The following is a 16,869-nucleotide window of genomic DNA, read 5'->3' on the forward strand; positions in this document are numbered from 1 at the left end:
GAAACGAAATAATTATTAGAATGGTATCTTAACTAAGATGAAGGAATTATTAGAGAATATGGAAGTCTAGATATTTAAAGGGATTATCACTTAAAATACTTTAATCCAGTTTAAAGATTTTGATTTTAAGATTTTGGCATAATCAGAATGATTTTGGCATAATGATTTTGGTAGCGCCCGACCACCGATTTTTAATATTTGTTTACAAGTAGACTTTTGAAAACCTTTATTTTTTACGAAAGTATCCCAAATAAACATTACTAATCATATATTCATAAAAAAAAACACAATTAAAGATATTGGATTGTTGTCCATTCAATCAATTAGTTACTGTATTGCCATTGTCTCATTTAAAAATATAAACAAGACTTTTTTGTGATTTGTTCATTATCATTAATAGTTCTAAGATCTTTTGTTTTTTGTAATTCTTTTATAGTTAATAAGTAAAAGTTCCGATACCGTACATTGACGAACTGTTACACAGTGGTGGCGGAGCGTGGGTTAGCACCCGGGTTGATTTTCAAATGAGCATCCCCAAAATAAGACATCAAATACTTACTAAACGTGCTTAAGCGACTTTATTTTACTAAAATATTTAAAAACATGGTCGAGGTTTACTTTTCTTTCTCATTCAATTGACAAAATAAACATGTTGGATAGTCACGCTCGGCTCAAAGTTGATTTTAAATATGCTTTAATTAACTTTAATTTTGAAAACCTTCTTTCACACGAAGCCAAAGAAGCCGAAGAATTTGAGACACAGCGGTAGATTTGGAATGGGCTCAGAATAATCCCATTTTACAAAGAATCTCAGAACCTCCAAGGTAGTTCACTAGACTGCCACTTGTCAAAAAATTCTGGTGGCTTCCACGTGGCGCCGTAGTCGGACAATTTCCAAAACAATGTCTTCATCGGAAAATTCATCATAGAATTTTGATAAATCTGGAACTATACCATGAAGTTCTTCTTCTGTTGACATAAAAAAAGTTTTAGGCTGCACAACAGAAAATATTATTAGGATGTCATCTATATTTACTGCTTTGTATCAACGGTTAAGCTCTTTATTAAATCTATTGACACATTTTAACATTGTTCTCCGCAGCTCTTCTGGCAATGTAAGTCCAAAGTCTCTGGCTACTTCTCCTGGAATACGTTTTCGGAATCTTCTCCTTCCTCTTCTTCAAGTCCTCACATTTTTTAGTTGCGTAGGAAATAGCTTTTTCCACTACTTGGATACGTTGATTTTTAATGTAAATTTTGGGCGCTTTCATTTTTATAACACATTTTTCCAGCAGTAACCCAGATTCTGTATGTACTTTTGTACCTGGTTCACTTCTTCTAGGACTTCACACCAGAAAGAAATATACCATAAAAAATTAAAGTCACATAAAGCCGGTAAGAGTGTGGATGCTGCTTCTCTTGTGTCAACGTTTTCTCTGCCGCTGCTGAGATCACACATCTCTTCGAATGTAGAAATTTTGTCAGTTTGACTAAAAAAACAATACAGTTTATTGTGCAGTTTGCAAACTGTCCCGTATAAAGCGAAAACTGTATGGAATATCGAATGGTCGGCGCAATGTTTGGCTGACCTGAAAGTTATTTTTTTTAATTTAAAAGTTTAAGTAGATATTGGTTTATTTAATAGTTTCAAAAACATTCAAATAAATTAACAAATTACAACAGGGATGAAGAATACCTTAAATAAGGGAATATGAAGGTTTAGGCATTTACAGGGCTTATGACCTGTCATTGGGTGGTTTAAGTGGCCACTTTACACACTGTGTAACATTCACCATTTTGCTTATGTTAGAACATTCAAATTTCTTCAATTCTTCCATTTGTTGATTTTAGTAAGTGACCACTTAAACCGGCCAATGACAGGTCATAAGCCCTGTAAATGCCTAGACTTCCATATTTCCTTATTTAAGTTATTCTCCATCACTGTTGTAAATTGTTAATCTTAATGACTGTCGAGGGGGTGAAATCCGGTCTTTTGTCTACGAACATTTGGACAAACTCAAATATTGTTAAACATTTTTACGTTATTAGCTTTATTAACAATTTCCTGCGAGTAAACATACGACAATAACTTCACGCTTCGAAAATATTCAAATTTGTGTCTTATATGGATAAGTGAATGCCCCCCGCACTCGCCCCGCTCACTCCGCTTGTCGTGAGTGCTCGTGGTCATGCGAGTCCTTTTTCTAAGCTGCACTGTGGACGGTGTCACCCCTTGGTGCTGGGCACCCGGGGCGGACCACCCCCAAGGCCCCCCCTTTATGCCGCCACTGTTGTTACATATATGTTATATATATAACAAAACAAAGAAACAAAAAGCGCTGAAAATAAACTAATTTAAACATTAAATTAATGTTTTATATTTAGTTGTGTATTTTATTTAAGACTTATTTTAACGAATTCATAAGGTTTAAAACTAAAAATGCCTAATTTTGGGCATGTAAACATATTCAAACATGTTTCGGTTACGGACAAAATTAGGACAGAAATCGAAATTCGGTTTCAGTATCGGTTTCGGCTGAAAATTTTGTTTCGATCGGTCACAACCAAATATTATAATTTTTTTTTCTGAGTAGCCGTTTTCCATGCTTGCTCATTAATATTACAATTTGAAAAATAGTTTTCATTATGCAGACAGTTAACACTTTTCAAAAAAAAAAAACTCTTTCAATTACAAGTACGTTGATATGATGCTGAAGTTTTTTGTTAAAATAGTATTCTGTATCTATATAACGCAGATATGTAACATAATAATATTGCTGACATATACCGCAGTCTATATTTGGGAACATCTCCCAATAAAAGACGTCTAGGTAGGTAGGTACTGAAAAAGTTTGGCTTAATAACTTTTTTCGGTTGGCTGTCTTGATTCCAGAACAAAGTGACGAGTTGATGTAGTGGTGTAGCTGTCAATATCGAATTGGTAAGTAAATTTGATAGAAAAAAATACTTTATTCACTTGAAATATACACTTTGTCTTATACATTAATGCTATAAATCATCCAGGAATTTTTTTTTCGTATTTCGTTTTCTATCGGCGGAGATTTTGATAACCATCTTTGACATCGCCATTTTATCCGCCTCTGACGACTTATATGTTAATACTATTTAGTTTTAATATATTGTTTGTTATTGTAATAAGCTCGCTCAAATTAACTGATGGCCATCAATTTTCCTATCGCCAGATTGGTGGAAATGCTGCTCTAATGACATAGCCTTATGGTCACTGTTATTCCTAAAGTTATGGATGAACGCACACCGTGAGTGAAATATACACCTGTTTCTAGTACAAATATTGTATCTGTGTTGTCTGTATTCCCACTGAATTATTCCGTAGAATGCCCCTAGACTCCTCAATTTTTGTTTGTATTTTAGTCTGTAGTGTGGTACGTAGGTAGTAACTTTACTGGCGAAAGCTTTCCTCGTAATTTCATTGTTTTGTTTGCTACATTTATATTGAATTATCCCAGTTAAATTGCTCGGGTACTCCCCAACGAAAATATATTTCTATTTACACGATTTTTTCCTCAAAAATCGATTCGAATCTGCTTAGAATATTGGTATATTGTATGACTTCTCATTACCTAACCTACAATATTTGTTCGGTCCCGTGCATGTGTCATTCTGCCATATTTGGAAAAAAAGTCCTTTGTAAAAGTGTTTTTAACGGAGCAAAATCCTTATTTTAAATTCTCCAATGGTTAGGCCTCAAATAATACACATTTGTAAATGTGTGTCACTTCATAGTGAGTGTGTATATTATTATAATGTCAGAATGACTCATCCAAATCCGTTTGCCATTCGGCTTCACAGATGTTCTCAAACTTTGAGACAAAAGCTGGACATTTCACCTTTTTATTATTCCCTTTTGTTTCTTGCATTCTTACCAACGGGAAACACATTTTTATCTGCTTGTACCATTTTAAGCTCGCATGTGAACCATTTTTGAAATAGCGTTTTGAATGTGTTACATCCTTTATATCGAGCCATAATTGGCAGAACAACGTAAGCGACATTTTATGCGAATTGCTTTTTTTTAAAGGAAAAGTGTGTTTTTTATTGCCCCCTGCACAAGTCTTAAAAACAAAGTAGCTCAATAAAACTCACCTGCCACATTTAAGTATATATTTTTTTATTAATCAAAATAAAACACAACAGCCAGTATAACAAAAAAACAATGTTTCCAAATAAACCAAAATTATAGACCAATTATAGTTTTCTATGTATTACTCCGCATCATTCCATTCTTAAAAAAAATAAAATATGTTGACATACTATTTTTAAGCTAAGTAAAACAACGTAACCGATGACAGTGTAGGCGGTTACGCTAGCTCACACCACTGTCAGAGTTATAGGCAAAACAGCGTTCCCGCCACTATCTTAAAAGCGAAAGGTATTTAAACAATTTGGCTGTCGTTTCAGTATTGGCAGTAACCAACCATTATAAATCACATTTACCGAATTATTAAAAAAATGTATATGGAACCAAGATTTTAAAAAACCTTCTCATGCACAATTCACTATTTTTCGCTTACGGTGTTCTGCCGATTATGGCTCGATATTTTTAATTAAGTGTATACTCTTACTAATCGTATATACGGGTGTTTTGGGCCCAAATGCTGTGAATTTAATAAAAGCAGTACTTATTATAATATGTGGCTTAGTACAAATGCAATTGAAATAAACAAAAAATATACATAACAACAACAAAACCATCACGCCGTTCCACCGTAGGGTTAGGCAAATAGGATAAAACGCCATTGTCTTTGCATACAGACCTCGCTTTCTCTACATTCATCATTGAGGTACATAACTAGAGTAAACATAAACGTTCAAAATATGTTCCCTCAACCTGCGGGCCAATTGGCATATGTTTGATAGAACGGAATTTAGTCCATTGAGAGCATTCGTCGGCTACTTTTCTCCTCGTAATTACTAAAATGCCTATATTATGTACGCTAAGATACTGCACAAATCGATCTAGAAAAGATAGAAAAATCGATAGCATAACCTTTCACCGGTAAGCAATGTTTTTATTTTAATCAATACTTGTTTAAAATAGCTATTTTAATGTCAAAAAACGTTTTATTAATATGTTACCAGTCGTAAGCTGTCTCTGTCCTGCTCAGTTAGTCGAACGTATAGTGAAACGATAAACAAAGGTGACGCGTATGCGGAAGAGAGCGATGCACTGAATAGAACTTACAGTAGACCGATGTAAAAAGTCCGTGCTTTTTACTGTACTACTTGTTTTGCTTGTCAAAGTCAACGTGATATGACGTGACGATACCTGCTCCCCCCGCTGGTCTTCCCTTTCCTTTGGGGATGACTTTTTATCTCGGATTTGTATGGAGTGTTATCTCTATATATTATATCTCAATGATATTCATACATCTTCATGCACGCACGCCAATTATTCCGAATTTCGACGTGTCCATCTTTAAGTATTTGTTGAATTTGGTCGTGCCGTGTCTTCCTCGGTCTTTCTCTTTTTCTGCATCCATCAACATTCGCATCGTTAACCTTTTTAGCCGTTCTTTCGCTGTCCATTCACACTGCATGTCCAAATTAACGCAGCACTCCTTTCTCGATGTTGTCAATAATTCTAGTCTCAGCTTCGCATAATGCACGTATCTCAACATTAGTGCGCGCCCATTATACACCGTTTTACCATACGGCATTCAACCTACGTTCATAATTGTTTTTCTAATTCCACACTTTGCTCCCATGCATAAGGGTTGGCACCAGAACTCCGTTGAAGTGCTAGTTTTGCCTCTAGCGACAAACATTATACATTATCACTAAAATTGAGCTTCCTTGGTAAATATCTAAATAAGTAATCGATTATTTAGGTCTCTACCGTAAAAAGGTTTAAACTTAATATATTTTGCATTGCTTAGCGTGCGTAAATTTTCACGGTCACTGTTATCAATATTTAAAAAATAAACGATTCATTTCTACGTTTTATAAAATATGAAACATAAAAAATAATGTGTTCTCACTGGGGTAACCCGCGCCGATGACCCTTTATTATATAATTTTAATTTTTCACAATTATGGAAAATTACAAAATATCAAAATGTCACCGTTTTAAAACACTTTAGATCGGCGATCGGCAATTAGTGTCGGTGGCGGGCCGTATGAATGTGTCATTTTTTTTAGGGGTCACGTGACCGTCGACGTCACTCGTGTGCGTGCGAATAAAACATAAATGATTAATAACCAATGTGCCTAATGTGCATTTAAATAATTGATACGATGAAATAATAAATTTGAAACGGCATTTTAATACAAAACATGTCGCCGACTACAACACTCGTTACCTCGAACATTCTGATTTATGTAAAAATAAAGTGAAATCCTCGATTGACGGCCGGGCTGCGTATACTACTGTGGTACAGTGATCCGTTCAGGAACTGAAGGGAACCCGGAGAGCCGGGAGCACTTCCCTGGCTGGGTGGGGCCCGCGGGCCGCCAATTGCCGATCGCTGCGATACATTATAGAGTATGTCAAAGTAGATTAGAAAACAAAGGAGGGCGCCACCGTTGTTTAAATGGCAATACTCAAAATTAATTCAACACACGGTGGAATTATTGTATAACGGCGTAACCTACAATTTTGTAAAAAATCCAAAAAACGTAAAGTGTGAAAAATATTTTTTCATTGCATTATATTCGACTGATACAAAATTACAATTTTTCGTATCACATTGAATAATGTATTTATTGATTTGACGTTTATTTTGTAGAACTCCATATTTATACTTTAAATATAAAAATCAATCACCGATTTGAGTCTACCAAACACTTTATATTATTTTTAAAATATTTATAATTCAGTATGGCATGTGCAGTAATCATAATTCTGGGAAAAACCAATAGTCACAAACAATTCTCAAAACAAAGTCACAACAATAGAAACTATTGTCAGAGAAATTTTTGTTTTTATATTGTAAAAATAAAATAAAGCGCTTGGTAGACTCAAATCAGCGTTTGATTTTTTTATTAAAAGTACAAATTGATTAACATATATTTTTTTACACCCGATAAATTTGTAATTTGTTCAATGCTTTTTAAATTTTTTAACTAAATTTATCTATACCTAGGGCGTTAACCGAATATATTTCTTTTCGATACCTATATTTTTTATTGTTTTACCAAAGCGCACCATTGGAATGTAGTTTTCGACATTTTTTATATTTTTTATTAAAAGGAAATATTTGTTCTTATTATTTACCCAAATTATTAAATTTTGGGGGCATTTTCATCGAATTGTAAATAACTCACTATTATAAAATGGGTTGGGGTAGAGTGGGGTTCGAATCTCGGACCTCTGATCCGTGAGTCCGCAACACTAGCCACGGGACCACGACCCGATTCAAAATACACCTGTAAGTATCATATTTCATTAATTTCTTGTTTTGTAATGTAACAGACTTATTTTAAGCGTGATTTTACACAAAATATTATAATAGTATATAACAAATATCTAAATTCATAAATAATAACTCGGTGTAATATACTGCTTACCTAGTTTTATCTTAAATCTTTGATATTCAATTAGTGTCTTGTCCTTTGTTGGATACTATAGCACAGACTGTATTTTTTTTAGCATCCAAGAAAGTTAATTATTACGATTTATGAAACGTATTTTTTTATCTATCTCTATGTAGTAAATAGTGTTATTATGATAGTATTTACCATTTTTGTAAGTATCTCTAACTGATGATAATATGTGCAATAACTAATAACTAACTGATGATAATAAGTGCATTACTTCATCAGTTCTAATAATGACAAATTGATTGATTCGAGTGTCAATACCTCAAAACCCGCGGAACCTGCAGAACTAGGTTTACCTGCGTTAATATCCGCGATGATGATGTAGGTACGGATACGGAGAACAGCGGATAAGGTACAGCCTGTTCTTGAATTTTCCATATTAACCGAACCGGTCAAACGGGATGATATATAATGAAGGTGGCATTTGTCATCTTCCTTCTAGTGTACCTATGTATCTAGATTCGATAGTAAAGTTTTCTATAAGATTATTTTTTAAATGTACTTTTTATTTGAATGATGAATTTTACAAACTCATAGATTATTTAATAAAAATATTTATTTTATCAGGCGAACAAACAGTATGTATAAAATCTATTGTTTTTTTTGTATTAGTGTAGGACACCCATGCTCACACTAGAAAAAATATTTACACTAATTTATATAATAACTCATATTAAAATATAAGTTATAAATTAAAAATACTTGGTATCTACATTTCCACTTATTTATTCGACCAATTAGCGCTAATAGTGTTTAGATCATTTATACAGAACTTAATATTGTATTAAGTTTAGGTACATTTAAAAAACACAAGTCAAAATAGATGTAATAATATTTCGGTGCATCAGAAAGGGACAAGGTTATTTGGATACATTTGTTAGCGGTGTACAGTAAGGGAAAATTAAAAAAAATATTTAACAATGTTTTGAGTATCTCCAAAAGTTTGAAGGCAGGCTGCATTGGCTGGAGAATGGTGAATGTTACACGGTGTGTGAAGTGGCCACTTAAACCAGCCAATGACAAGTCATAAACCCTGTAAATGCCTAGACTTCCATATCGCCTTCAATTTTTGAAATATTTCCATAATGTTTAACGAACTATAATATCTTACGTAGGTATACAATTTCTTAAACTCATATCTTGAACGGCGACTCGTTGGGTTACAGTCATTGAATCTGGATTTCCTTATATGTACTTTGATTGATTGGGCGACTTTACGAAGCCCAAATTCGTTACGTCATGTTGAGATCAGCGCGTCTTTATTTTCGCGACGCATTCTTCTTACCTTCGTAGCTTCTTCAAGCTCGAAGAAAAAATAACAAACAGTATGACATCACACGTGACATCACACTTGCTAAGTGCCATGTATTTATTTGTTTTTTTTTGCACGATTTCCAGAGAATGCCATCTATCACTATTGATTGCGCACCTTTTAAAAAATTTAAATATCGTTTTGGTTCAGTTATAAGTTGTCAGATTAATTTGTATTATAACGCGATTATGTTGTGTATTTTTAGGTACAAAATTTATAAATTAAGAATAAATATGTAATTAAATTTAATTTGTATATGATATGTAGAATACAGTTAAAGTTGGAGGTGTAGGGTAAAGGCAGTTTAAGAAATCAAATGAAACCGTAGACTTCGAAACGACACAGCTTTCAAATTAACAAGCTGCGTTCAGTAAGGACTGCGACACGGTACAAATCCTGAGTACATAACGTTACATTATATATCTACACAAATAACATCGACTCTGGAAAGGAAAAAGTTACCAAGCGATATGTAGCTACTTTCCAGAAGAGCCAATAAAAGTTGTTTTCTTTTTTAATGAACTCTAGTGTGGCTGTGATGTCACACTAGTCTACATACGACAGTAGACTTGATATATCTCGCTTACTTTTTAAATGATGAAGTTGTATTTTTTGTAATTTTCAAATAGACCTTTTCACACCGGATTTGGAAAGTAAAATTTGTCTAACTATGCTGGATTTTGATACAAAAATATTTAACCTTGCTACTCGAAAAATGATGTCCGCAAATACAGCAATACACCTGTACTAGAGAGAGCACGAAGATAGAACACATAGCAAGGAAGACAGCGACGCTGTTCTGTAGTCGCCGTAGCCATTGTTTTGTGAAACAAGTGGGACGCACGCGTCAATTATGAGCGGCGAATTTATAATTTTTTTGCTACAACAAGACTAAATTATATGTTTATTTTTATAAATTATGTAAAAGGAATTATTCACAGTATGTCTCCGTGGTCTTTTTTTTCAAATGTTTGAACTTTAGAATATTCCGTCTTTTTCTTGTGGTAACACGATGTTACATCACCGCGCGCAAATTAATTATTTACCACAGTCTTTCAAGAGTTAATAAAAACATCTCGTTCGTACGTATTATTTTGGCGTGATTCATAGAATACTAGATTCTTTATTAATTAAAAAAAAAAATTGATTGTCTCTTCTGTAAAGTGTCGCTTGGTAACTTTTTCCTTTCCAGTGTCGAAAGACTCTCTAATGCGATCCGAAACGTCGGAAAGAGTACGAGCGAAACACAGCATACTGATGCAGAAAAACTCATGCATCTAATAGCCGGAAAATATAAGAAATTTAATGTTTAGGGTAAATTTTGCGAAGCTCCAATAATTCAATTGAACGTAGTTATGCAGAAAGCAGCCAGTCCACAATTTTGAAAAAATGAGATATTGATGTTATCGGGTGCAGTAAGGTCAATTCTATGTTTTGCTAAATTCAGCCAGACCGCTTTCACACAAAAAATGTATTTAATCACCTTCTGAAAATGGTGTCGATTACAAAAATGGAGTTTTTCTATTTGCAGAAAACACCCACAGCACTAGAAAAATCTTACGGTTCTTTAAAAATCGTTAAAACTGGTCAAGTAAATAATTAGATTCTTGTTTGTGTCATATAAAAAATCCAATCTTTTCATTGTTTATCATTTGTTAAAGTCAAAAACATTCTAACTGTTGTGTAGATTTGTATATTCACTCTTTTTACAATAATGCTATTATCTCAGTTTCACTTTTTTATGACTGGCTGCTTTCTGCATAACTACGTTCAATTATCGTAGGTTTTGATTTAATACCCGATTTTAGCATCTCATTAAACCATAATTAAGTTGACGAAATGTGTTTTTATGTAAGTTAACTCTGAATAACAGTGGTATAAAAAACGTACCATATATTCAATGTATTTTTTAATATACTAAAACCGTGGTAAATATTAATTACAACATTGATAATACAATTTAGAGATTACATTTTCGCTGACATAAGTCACTAGTCTCTGATCCAAAGAGTTGTTAACTTACTTTTCCTTACTTGCATGGTGGTAGTAAAATTTATAATACCTGGAAAAGCGTTTTCCATTTTTTATTATTTTTTTTCACTCAATAATCAAGGAAATAATAATAGTTTATTATTTTTTATTAAAATAAATAGCTGTGCATCAAAGAGTTGAATGGGGTGCTTTTAGGTATTTTTATGTATTTGATTCAAGTCTCGAACCATGGCAATACCTCAACCAACCTGTTTATCTGGATCCACTGGCTGCACATAATTCCCACGTCATTGTCTCACAGGATGCGCCTCTGATGATGCGTGACTCATGCACTCGGGCGAAACCTCAAATCAATACCGAATACTCTGACGCTTTACGACAGGTTCTATTATTGTCCAAATTGATTGCGGTTGTGGGTTAATAGTCAACATGAAATAGGAATAAGGTCAAATAGGCTTTCCAGATACATGTAAAATAAATCTCCGATTATAATGTTCAATCGTCCTTAAACTAGTGGCTTTTTAAAATATACATATATGAGTCTTCTGTCTTTAAAGAAAAAAAAGTTAATTTGATTTCAGATATGCGTACTTTATATACCTAAATCAGGAATGTTATTAGGGATTTAGGAATATTAATTTAATTATAAAGATTTAACTCAGGAACCAACCAGTAACAAATGCATATGCATTAAGTGATGTAATAACTTATATTTACAAATAAGTTATTAATTCAAAAAATACTTGGTACACTTCCACTTATTTATTTTGACCAATTAGCGCTTTCACCCTCTAATGGGCATCTTCAGACTGGTGAATATTATGTAATGATAATTTATTTAAAACTAAATATTATCTTAAGTGTAGGTACATTTAAAAATAAGTTGAAAACGATACAATACGCAATATTTCAATGGAACAGAGTGAGACAAATTATTGAAACATGTGTTGGCTGTGTACTTTAAGAGAATATTCTATTATATGAAAAATATTTATTGTTTTATTACAATGTACAGGGTATATATTGGTAGTCAGATGGCAGAAGGGACCATCTGTATTTTTTCCATGTTTTAGTTTTCAAAAGTTTTAGTAAATATTTCGGTAAATACTCATAGAAAAAAAAATAAGAACAGCATTATTTAGAATGGTAATTTGTTATTTAAAAATAACACTAAAATGTTTTAGTTTGTGGATTGAAGTCTTGAAATTTAGTCTTATTTCAGCTCTCCTGGACATTTTTGAAAATTACAGATAGTCCCTTCTGCCATCTGACTACCGATATGTAAATATAAGTTATAACATCATTACAATGGAATTCCATCAAGAATTGTCAATAAATAATTTAAATGGAAAAAATGCATTAAGCGCTAAAACATGGTTAAAAAAAATGTAGTACTTAAAAGTTTATAAAACTGCTACTTTAAATTTCAAAACAGATAATATAAACCATGCTTTTAGACATTTACAAAATTTATGATAAAAAAGTTCAGGTTTGTCTTATCTTATTTCGATTTTATATGACTCGTGTGAATTTTATTGAAAAATACGTTTATTTATACCTATTACATAGCGTAAAATTAATAATATTTTCATACGTGAGCTATAAATGTTTTCAAGACTGTATTTTACGACAAGTTAACACGTTTTCTTCATATTTCAATATAACATTCCTTATCATCGATTTCTAACAAATCCTTTATTTGGTAAAGGTTTTATCGTGTTACATTGTCAATAAAGTGTTATAGTTTCCTAGAAAAGATTGATGTTTGCTTTTATGTATTTCTTACTTACTGTCTTGTAGGTTTATTTTTTAGTTTCTCTTGTGGTAAAGAGATATTTAAACCCAAAGCCCTAACATTGAATTATTTTGGAATAAAACTAAAACCACCAGTATGAATTTTACTATCGCGAGTACCTAATAGCTACCTATATTTACTAACTATACTATATTTACTAACTGTCAGACAACTTTATGTTGGGGAAGTTCTAACAAATTTCTGGTCTTCTGTTAAAAACAGAACAACAGAATATTAAAACAACATATGCAATGAGCATAAACTTTGGGGTACTTCAAAAAAGAACTGCCCCTTTTCAGAGGCATTTTGCAGTATTAAGCCCCGGGGTTTTTAACATGTAGGACCCTGGCATGAAAGCGTCCGTCAGTTATAATGTTTATAAGAAAATGGTGAGCAAGTGGATAAGGAGTAGATCTTTTCATATCCCGTAAATTATTTTTATGACTAAAAAATATGTTGCTTTTAATTGTCAAATATCTCCTTATTCTTTTTTATTTATTCTTTTTTATTTATTATTTTATTTATTTATACATTTTATTATAAATACAATTTTATGTTCACTTATCTGTATATTATTTTTACTTTTTATGTTTTGATATTTATATTTGTTTAAATTTTCTTATTATTAGCATTTACATTTTTTCTTTTAATCATATATTTTCTAATTTATATTTGCGCTTCAATTTCTATTATTATCGGTATATTTTCTAATTCATATTTATGTTTAATTTTTTTAAATTATTAATGTAATATTTTCTAATTTATATTTATGCTTCAGTTTTTAGTATAATCGATATGTTTCCTAATTTGCATTAATGTTTCATTTTTTAATAAATAATGTTGCAATTCTTATTATTATCTGTATGTTTTCTAATTTATATTTATTTTGAATTGTTTAATATTGTTATTATTTGAATTTTTTTAAGCATCAATTAATGAAATGAAAAAAAAAACATGTAAAAAGAAGGCACTTCCTAAACACAGGAATTTCCTAGCAAGTCGGGATCTGAAACAAAGAACCTCTGTATATTTTATAACTGTGAAATAAATAAATAAATATAAATGTCAAAATATATTCATTACATTCCCACACGTTTAGTTTTTTTTATGTTTGCAATTATACTTTGATAAATTTATCATTTATAAACCTACTTTTTCGAAATGTAATCACTTCAAATAATAAAAATCAAGGTACTTGCAAATTACAAATAAGTATTTCGCGCTTTAAAATAGTGGTTGTATCTCTGCGTAATAATTATCTAGAGAAGCCCTTAAGCTCTATTGCTTAGAACAAAAGCGTTCCAAATTTTTGGTTTGGTTTTAGTTTAGCAACAAACGTGTGATAGACGTTTCAGTTAGTGCTCGCAATTCTCTACCCTAGTACCTACTGTACTGCTATAATCCGTAGCTAACGTCGTGGTCAATAATAGTAGAACGTTTTTTTCTCCGTATGGGGGACTCTATTAGGTTATTACTCTAATGATTGTATAATATTTTTTCCTGTTTTGTATCAAAATATTAACCTTTAATTTTGAAATGTTTTTTATTTTGGATTTGGATTTTCCTTGTCATTTTCGTTTTTCTGTTATCTACGATTTTTAAACAGAAATAACTTTTCTGACCTACATTTTTGTAAAACTCCACATTCCATTTTTCGACAATTTCGTAAATTGTTTATTTATCTGCTAAGCCTTTTCTTCTGTACATTTCCTTCAAACATCTTCAATTGCATTTACGAATCTTTTTAATAAAAAAATAGATCGGGTCCTGTGGTTTCGTGGTTAGTGTCACGGATTTACGGATAATTGGTCCGAGGTTCGAACTTTACTCCACCCCATGATTCTTATTTTCTAATTGTGACTTATTTACAACTAGTTGAAAGTGTGCCCCAACATTGAAATATTTGAGTAAATTATAAGGACGCAAATTATTTTTTTTATTAAACAAAATCTATTGCAGCTTTTGAGACTTATATCAGTAACCCCAAATTAAAAATGTTTTCTACCTAATATACTATATTTTCTCTTTCCGTCTAATCCGAATCAAGCTTGGTAGTATTATTTAAGTTGATATTCGAATCTTTTAACCCTCAAGAGGAAACGCAGTTTGACTTTTCTTCATACTAACGTATTTCTGTATTTTCTTCCTGGATTATGGAATTAGGGTAGTTTTTCTTTCTCACTATAGATGTTTTCCATTGGCGTGTTTTACTTTTTTGATAAATCGTTTCTTATGAGAGCTAGGACCATCCAAACCCCTATAAAAACGTCCAGTTTTATCTGCTGTCTTCGGACGTACGGCATACAAACATTATAAATAATTTTGAAAAACGGAAAAGGTACCGAGACGGAAAATTTCATTCTGATACTAAGAAAAAATAAAACAAAATTGGTTTAATTTTGTGGTGCGGAAAACGGTACTGTGAAAGTCGGTTTGGTTCATTGTAGTTAGGCATGACCAGTCCGACGTGCATTTGTCTTTTTTTGCCCATTGTATGGCACCGCAAATCCTCTTAATTACGTTTTTGACGGTCGTATTTAATATTAAGCCAATTATCGCGTTCATTTTACTATTATTTCGAAGTTCACATATTAAGTTTGTCTTCGCTTGAGAATAATGTAATTTTTCAAATCTCCGCAAAATTATTAAAAACACTTTTCTTTCTATACCCTACTGCGGTGCGGCGTTCAGAAATTCGGTTTTCCCCGTCAAATAGCGTCGCCAGTGAGTCAAGTACTACCTACCGCGGTATAGCCATACTTACCCTATACCCGCCTACTTGTGTATGTAGGTGTAGAGAGAATCTACCCCTATGTACTCAGTTCAAACCACCCTTAAGGCTGTAAAGTCTGCCATTTTTACATATGCTTATCATTACACCTTAATAAGAGCTATTTTATTTTCATTTGCTAAACAACATCTGCCTAATCTTAAATTGTAGGTATGTTAAAATTTATTTCACTTAATAAACACCTAAGGCGTCCGGGCGAAAGAATAATACAGTTCTGTATGTGAAATAGAACCAGAATCCTGTACGAGTCTTTTTGACTCGACGGCTGCTTAGGTAAAAATCCTAAAAAGAAAATCGAGTTTGGACACGTCCGCTTCATAGTGTGGTTGTTGGTGTGTTTACCTACCATGCTTGAGGTCCCGGGTTCGATTCCTGGAAAGTTTGACATGAAATATTAGTTTTTTAAAGTTGTTTTTATTTCATCTTCACTGGACTGACACCCGAAGCGTAAGACTGATAACGATTCACCTTACCTTTTCGTGACATATGATCATATTTCTTTGTGCACGTTGTGGATTGTGTAGCTAGATTTGTGATTTTACTATATTTTTTTGTCCGTCCTTTTATATGTACATAAGAAGGATAAGGGATATAAAGGATGCATGTCAAATATAACGTTTTTAAGTTTTCTCTTGGACATAAAATCAATTTAAACATGTAAATGAACCTGCTTAATGTAAATAGCCTAAACTGTTTTATGTAATCTAAAAAAAGTTTTTATTTCTATTAAACTATCGCTTTATTTCCGGTATTTAACTGACTGAACAATTATTTTCAAAAGTAGAGCCTTTATGTCAAATTTTATTAAACGGACATGTAGATCATGTGTACTGCCGTCAGGTGCCATTATTGTTTTAAAACGCATAAAAATTGACATCCATCCTCTAAATCCTGTCCCTTTAAATATAAGTAATGTAAAGTTTTAAGAAATTCTGTTTATTATGTTTAATTACAAATATTTGTGATTATTATCCACAGGAAATAAAATTTAATTGGGTTTTACTTTTTTATTTGATGTCTTTATTGGTGTTATCGGGAATTATACGAATCTATCAATTATGTATTTATTTATTTATATATACGCCCAATGGGCAAATTAAGGACATATGTATACATAGAAAATTATTATTTAAAAAAGTAGATAGACACAATGGTAAATAGTAGACTTTGTGGGAGTGGAAGCGGGAGAGATGTGTTTATAATTGAATTTGATTCAGTGATCGTTTGAAAAAAGACAACTTGTTATCAAAGAAATCAAGACTAGTATGTTTGTTGGCAGACCTAAGAATTCTGGGCATAGGGGAATGAAAACCATAGTTAGTTCTATGGTTATTGGTATGAAAGAGTATGTTTTGTCTGAGGTTTCTAGTTGGGATATTTAATTTTATTAAGCTCACT

At 32.2% G+C, this 16,869-nt stretch overlaps 1 protein-coding gene across 4 annotated transcripts in view; it reads left to right on the forward strand.

Annotated features, from left to right (window-relative positions):
* Positions 1-2,819: 2,819 nt before the first annotated feature.
* The window catches only part of Klc (kinesin light chain), a 105,365-nt gene continuing 91,315 nt past the window's right edge, over positions 2,820-16,869 (forward strand). For 3 of the 4 annotated variants that reach the window (XM_088228006.1, XM_088228007.1, XM_088228010.1), the window contains exons 1-2: positions 2,886-2,941; positions 3,204-3,278. In XM_088228006.1, the coding sequence (XP_088084132.1) occupies positions 3,238-3,278 (41 nt within the window). In that variant the 5' untranslated portion in view covers positions 2,886-2,941; positions 3,204-3,237. Of the gene's footprint in view, positions 2,942-3,203; positions 3,279-16,869 lie in introns of all 4 variants that reach the window. The other variant, XM_088228009.1, reaches the window with a different exon arrangement.

The sequence above is a fragment of the Micrasema longulum genome, unplaced genomic scaffold (genome assembly GCF_059751315.1).
Source record: "Micrasema longulum isolate JH-2025_06_02 unplaced genomic scaffold, ASM5975131v1 h1tg000552l, whole genome shotgun sequence".
Taxonomy (NCBI): domain Eukaryota; kingdom Metazoa; phylum Arthropoda; class Insecta; order Trichoptera; family Brachycentridae; genus Micrasema; species Micrasema longulum.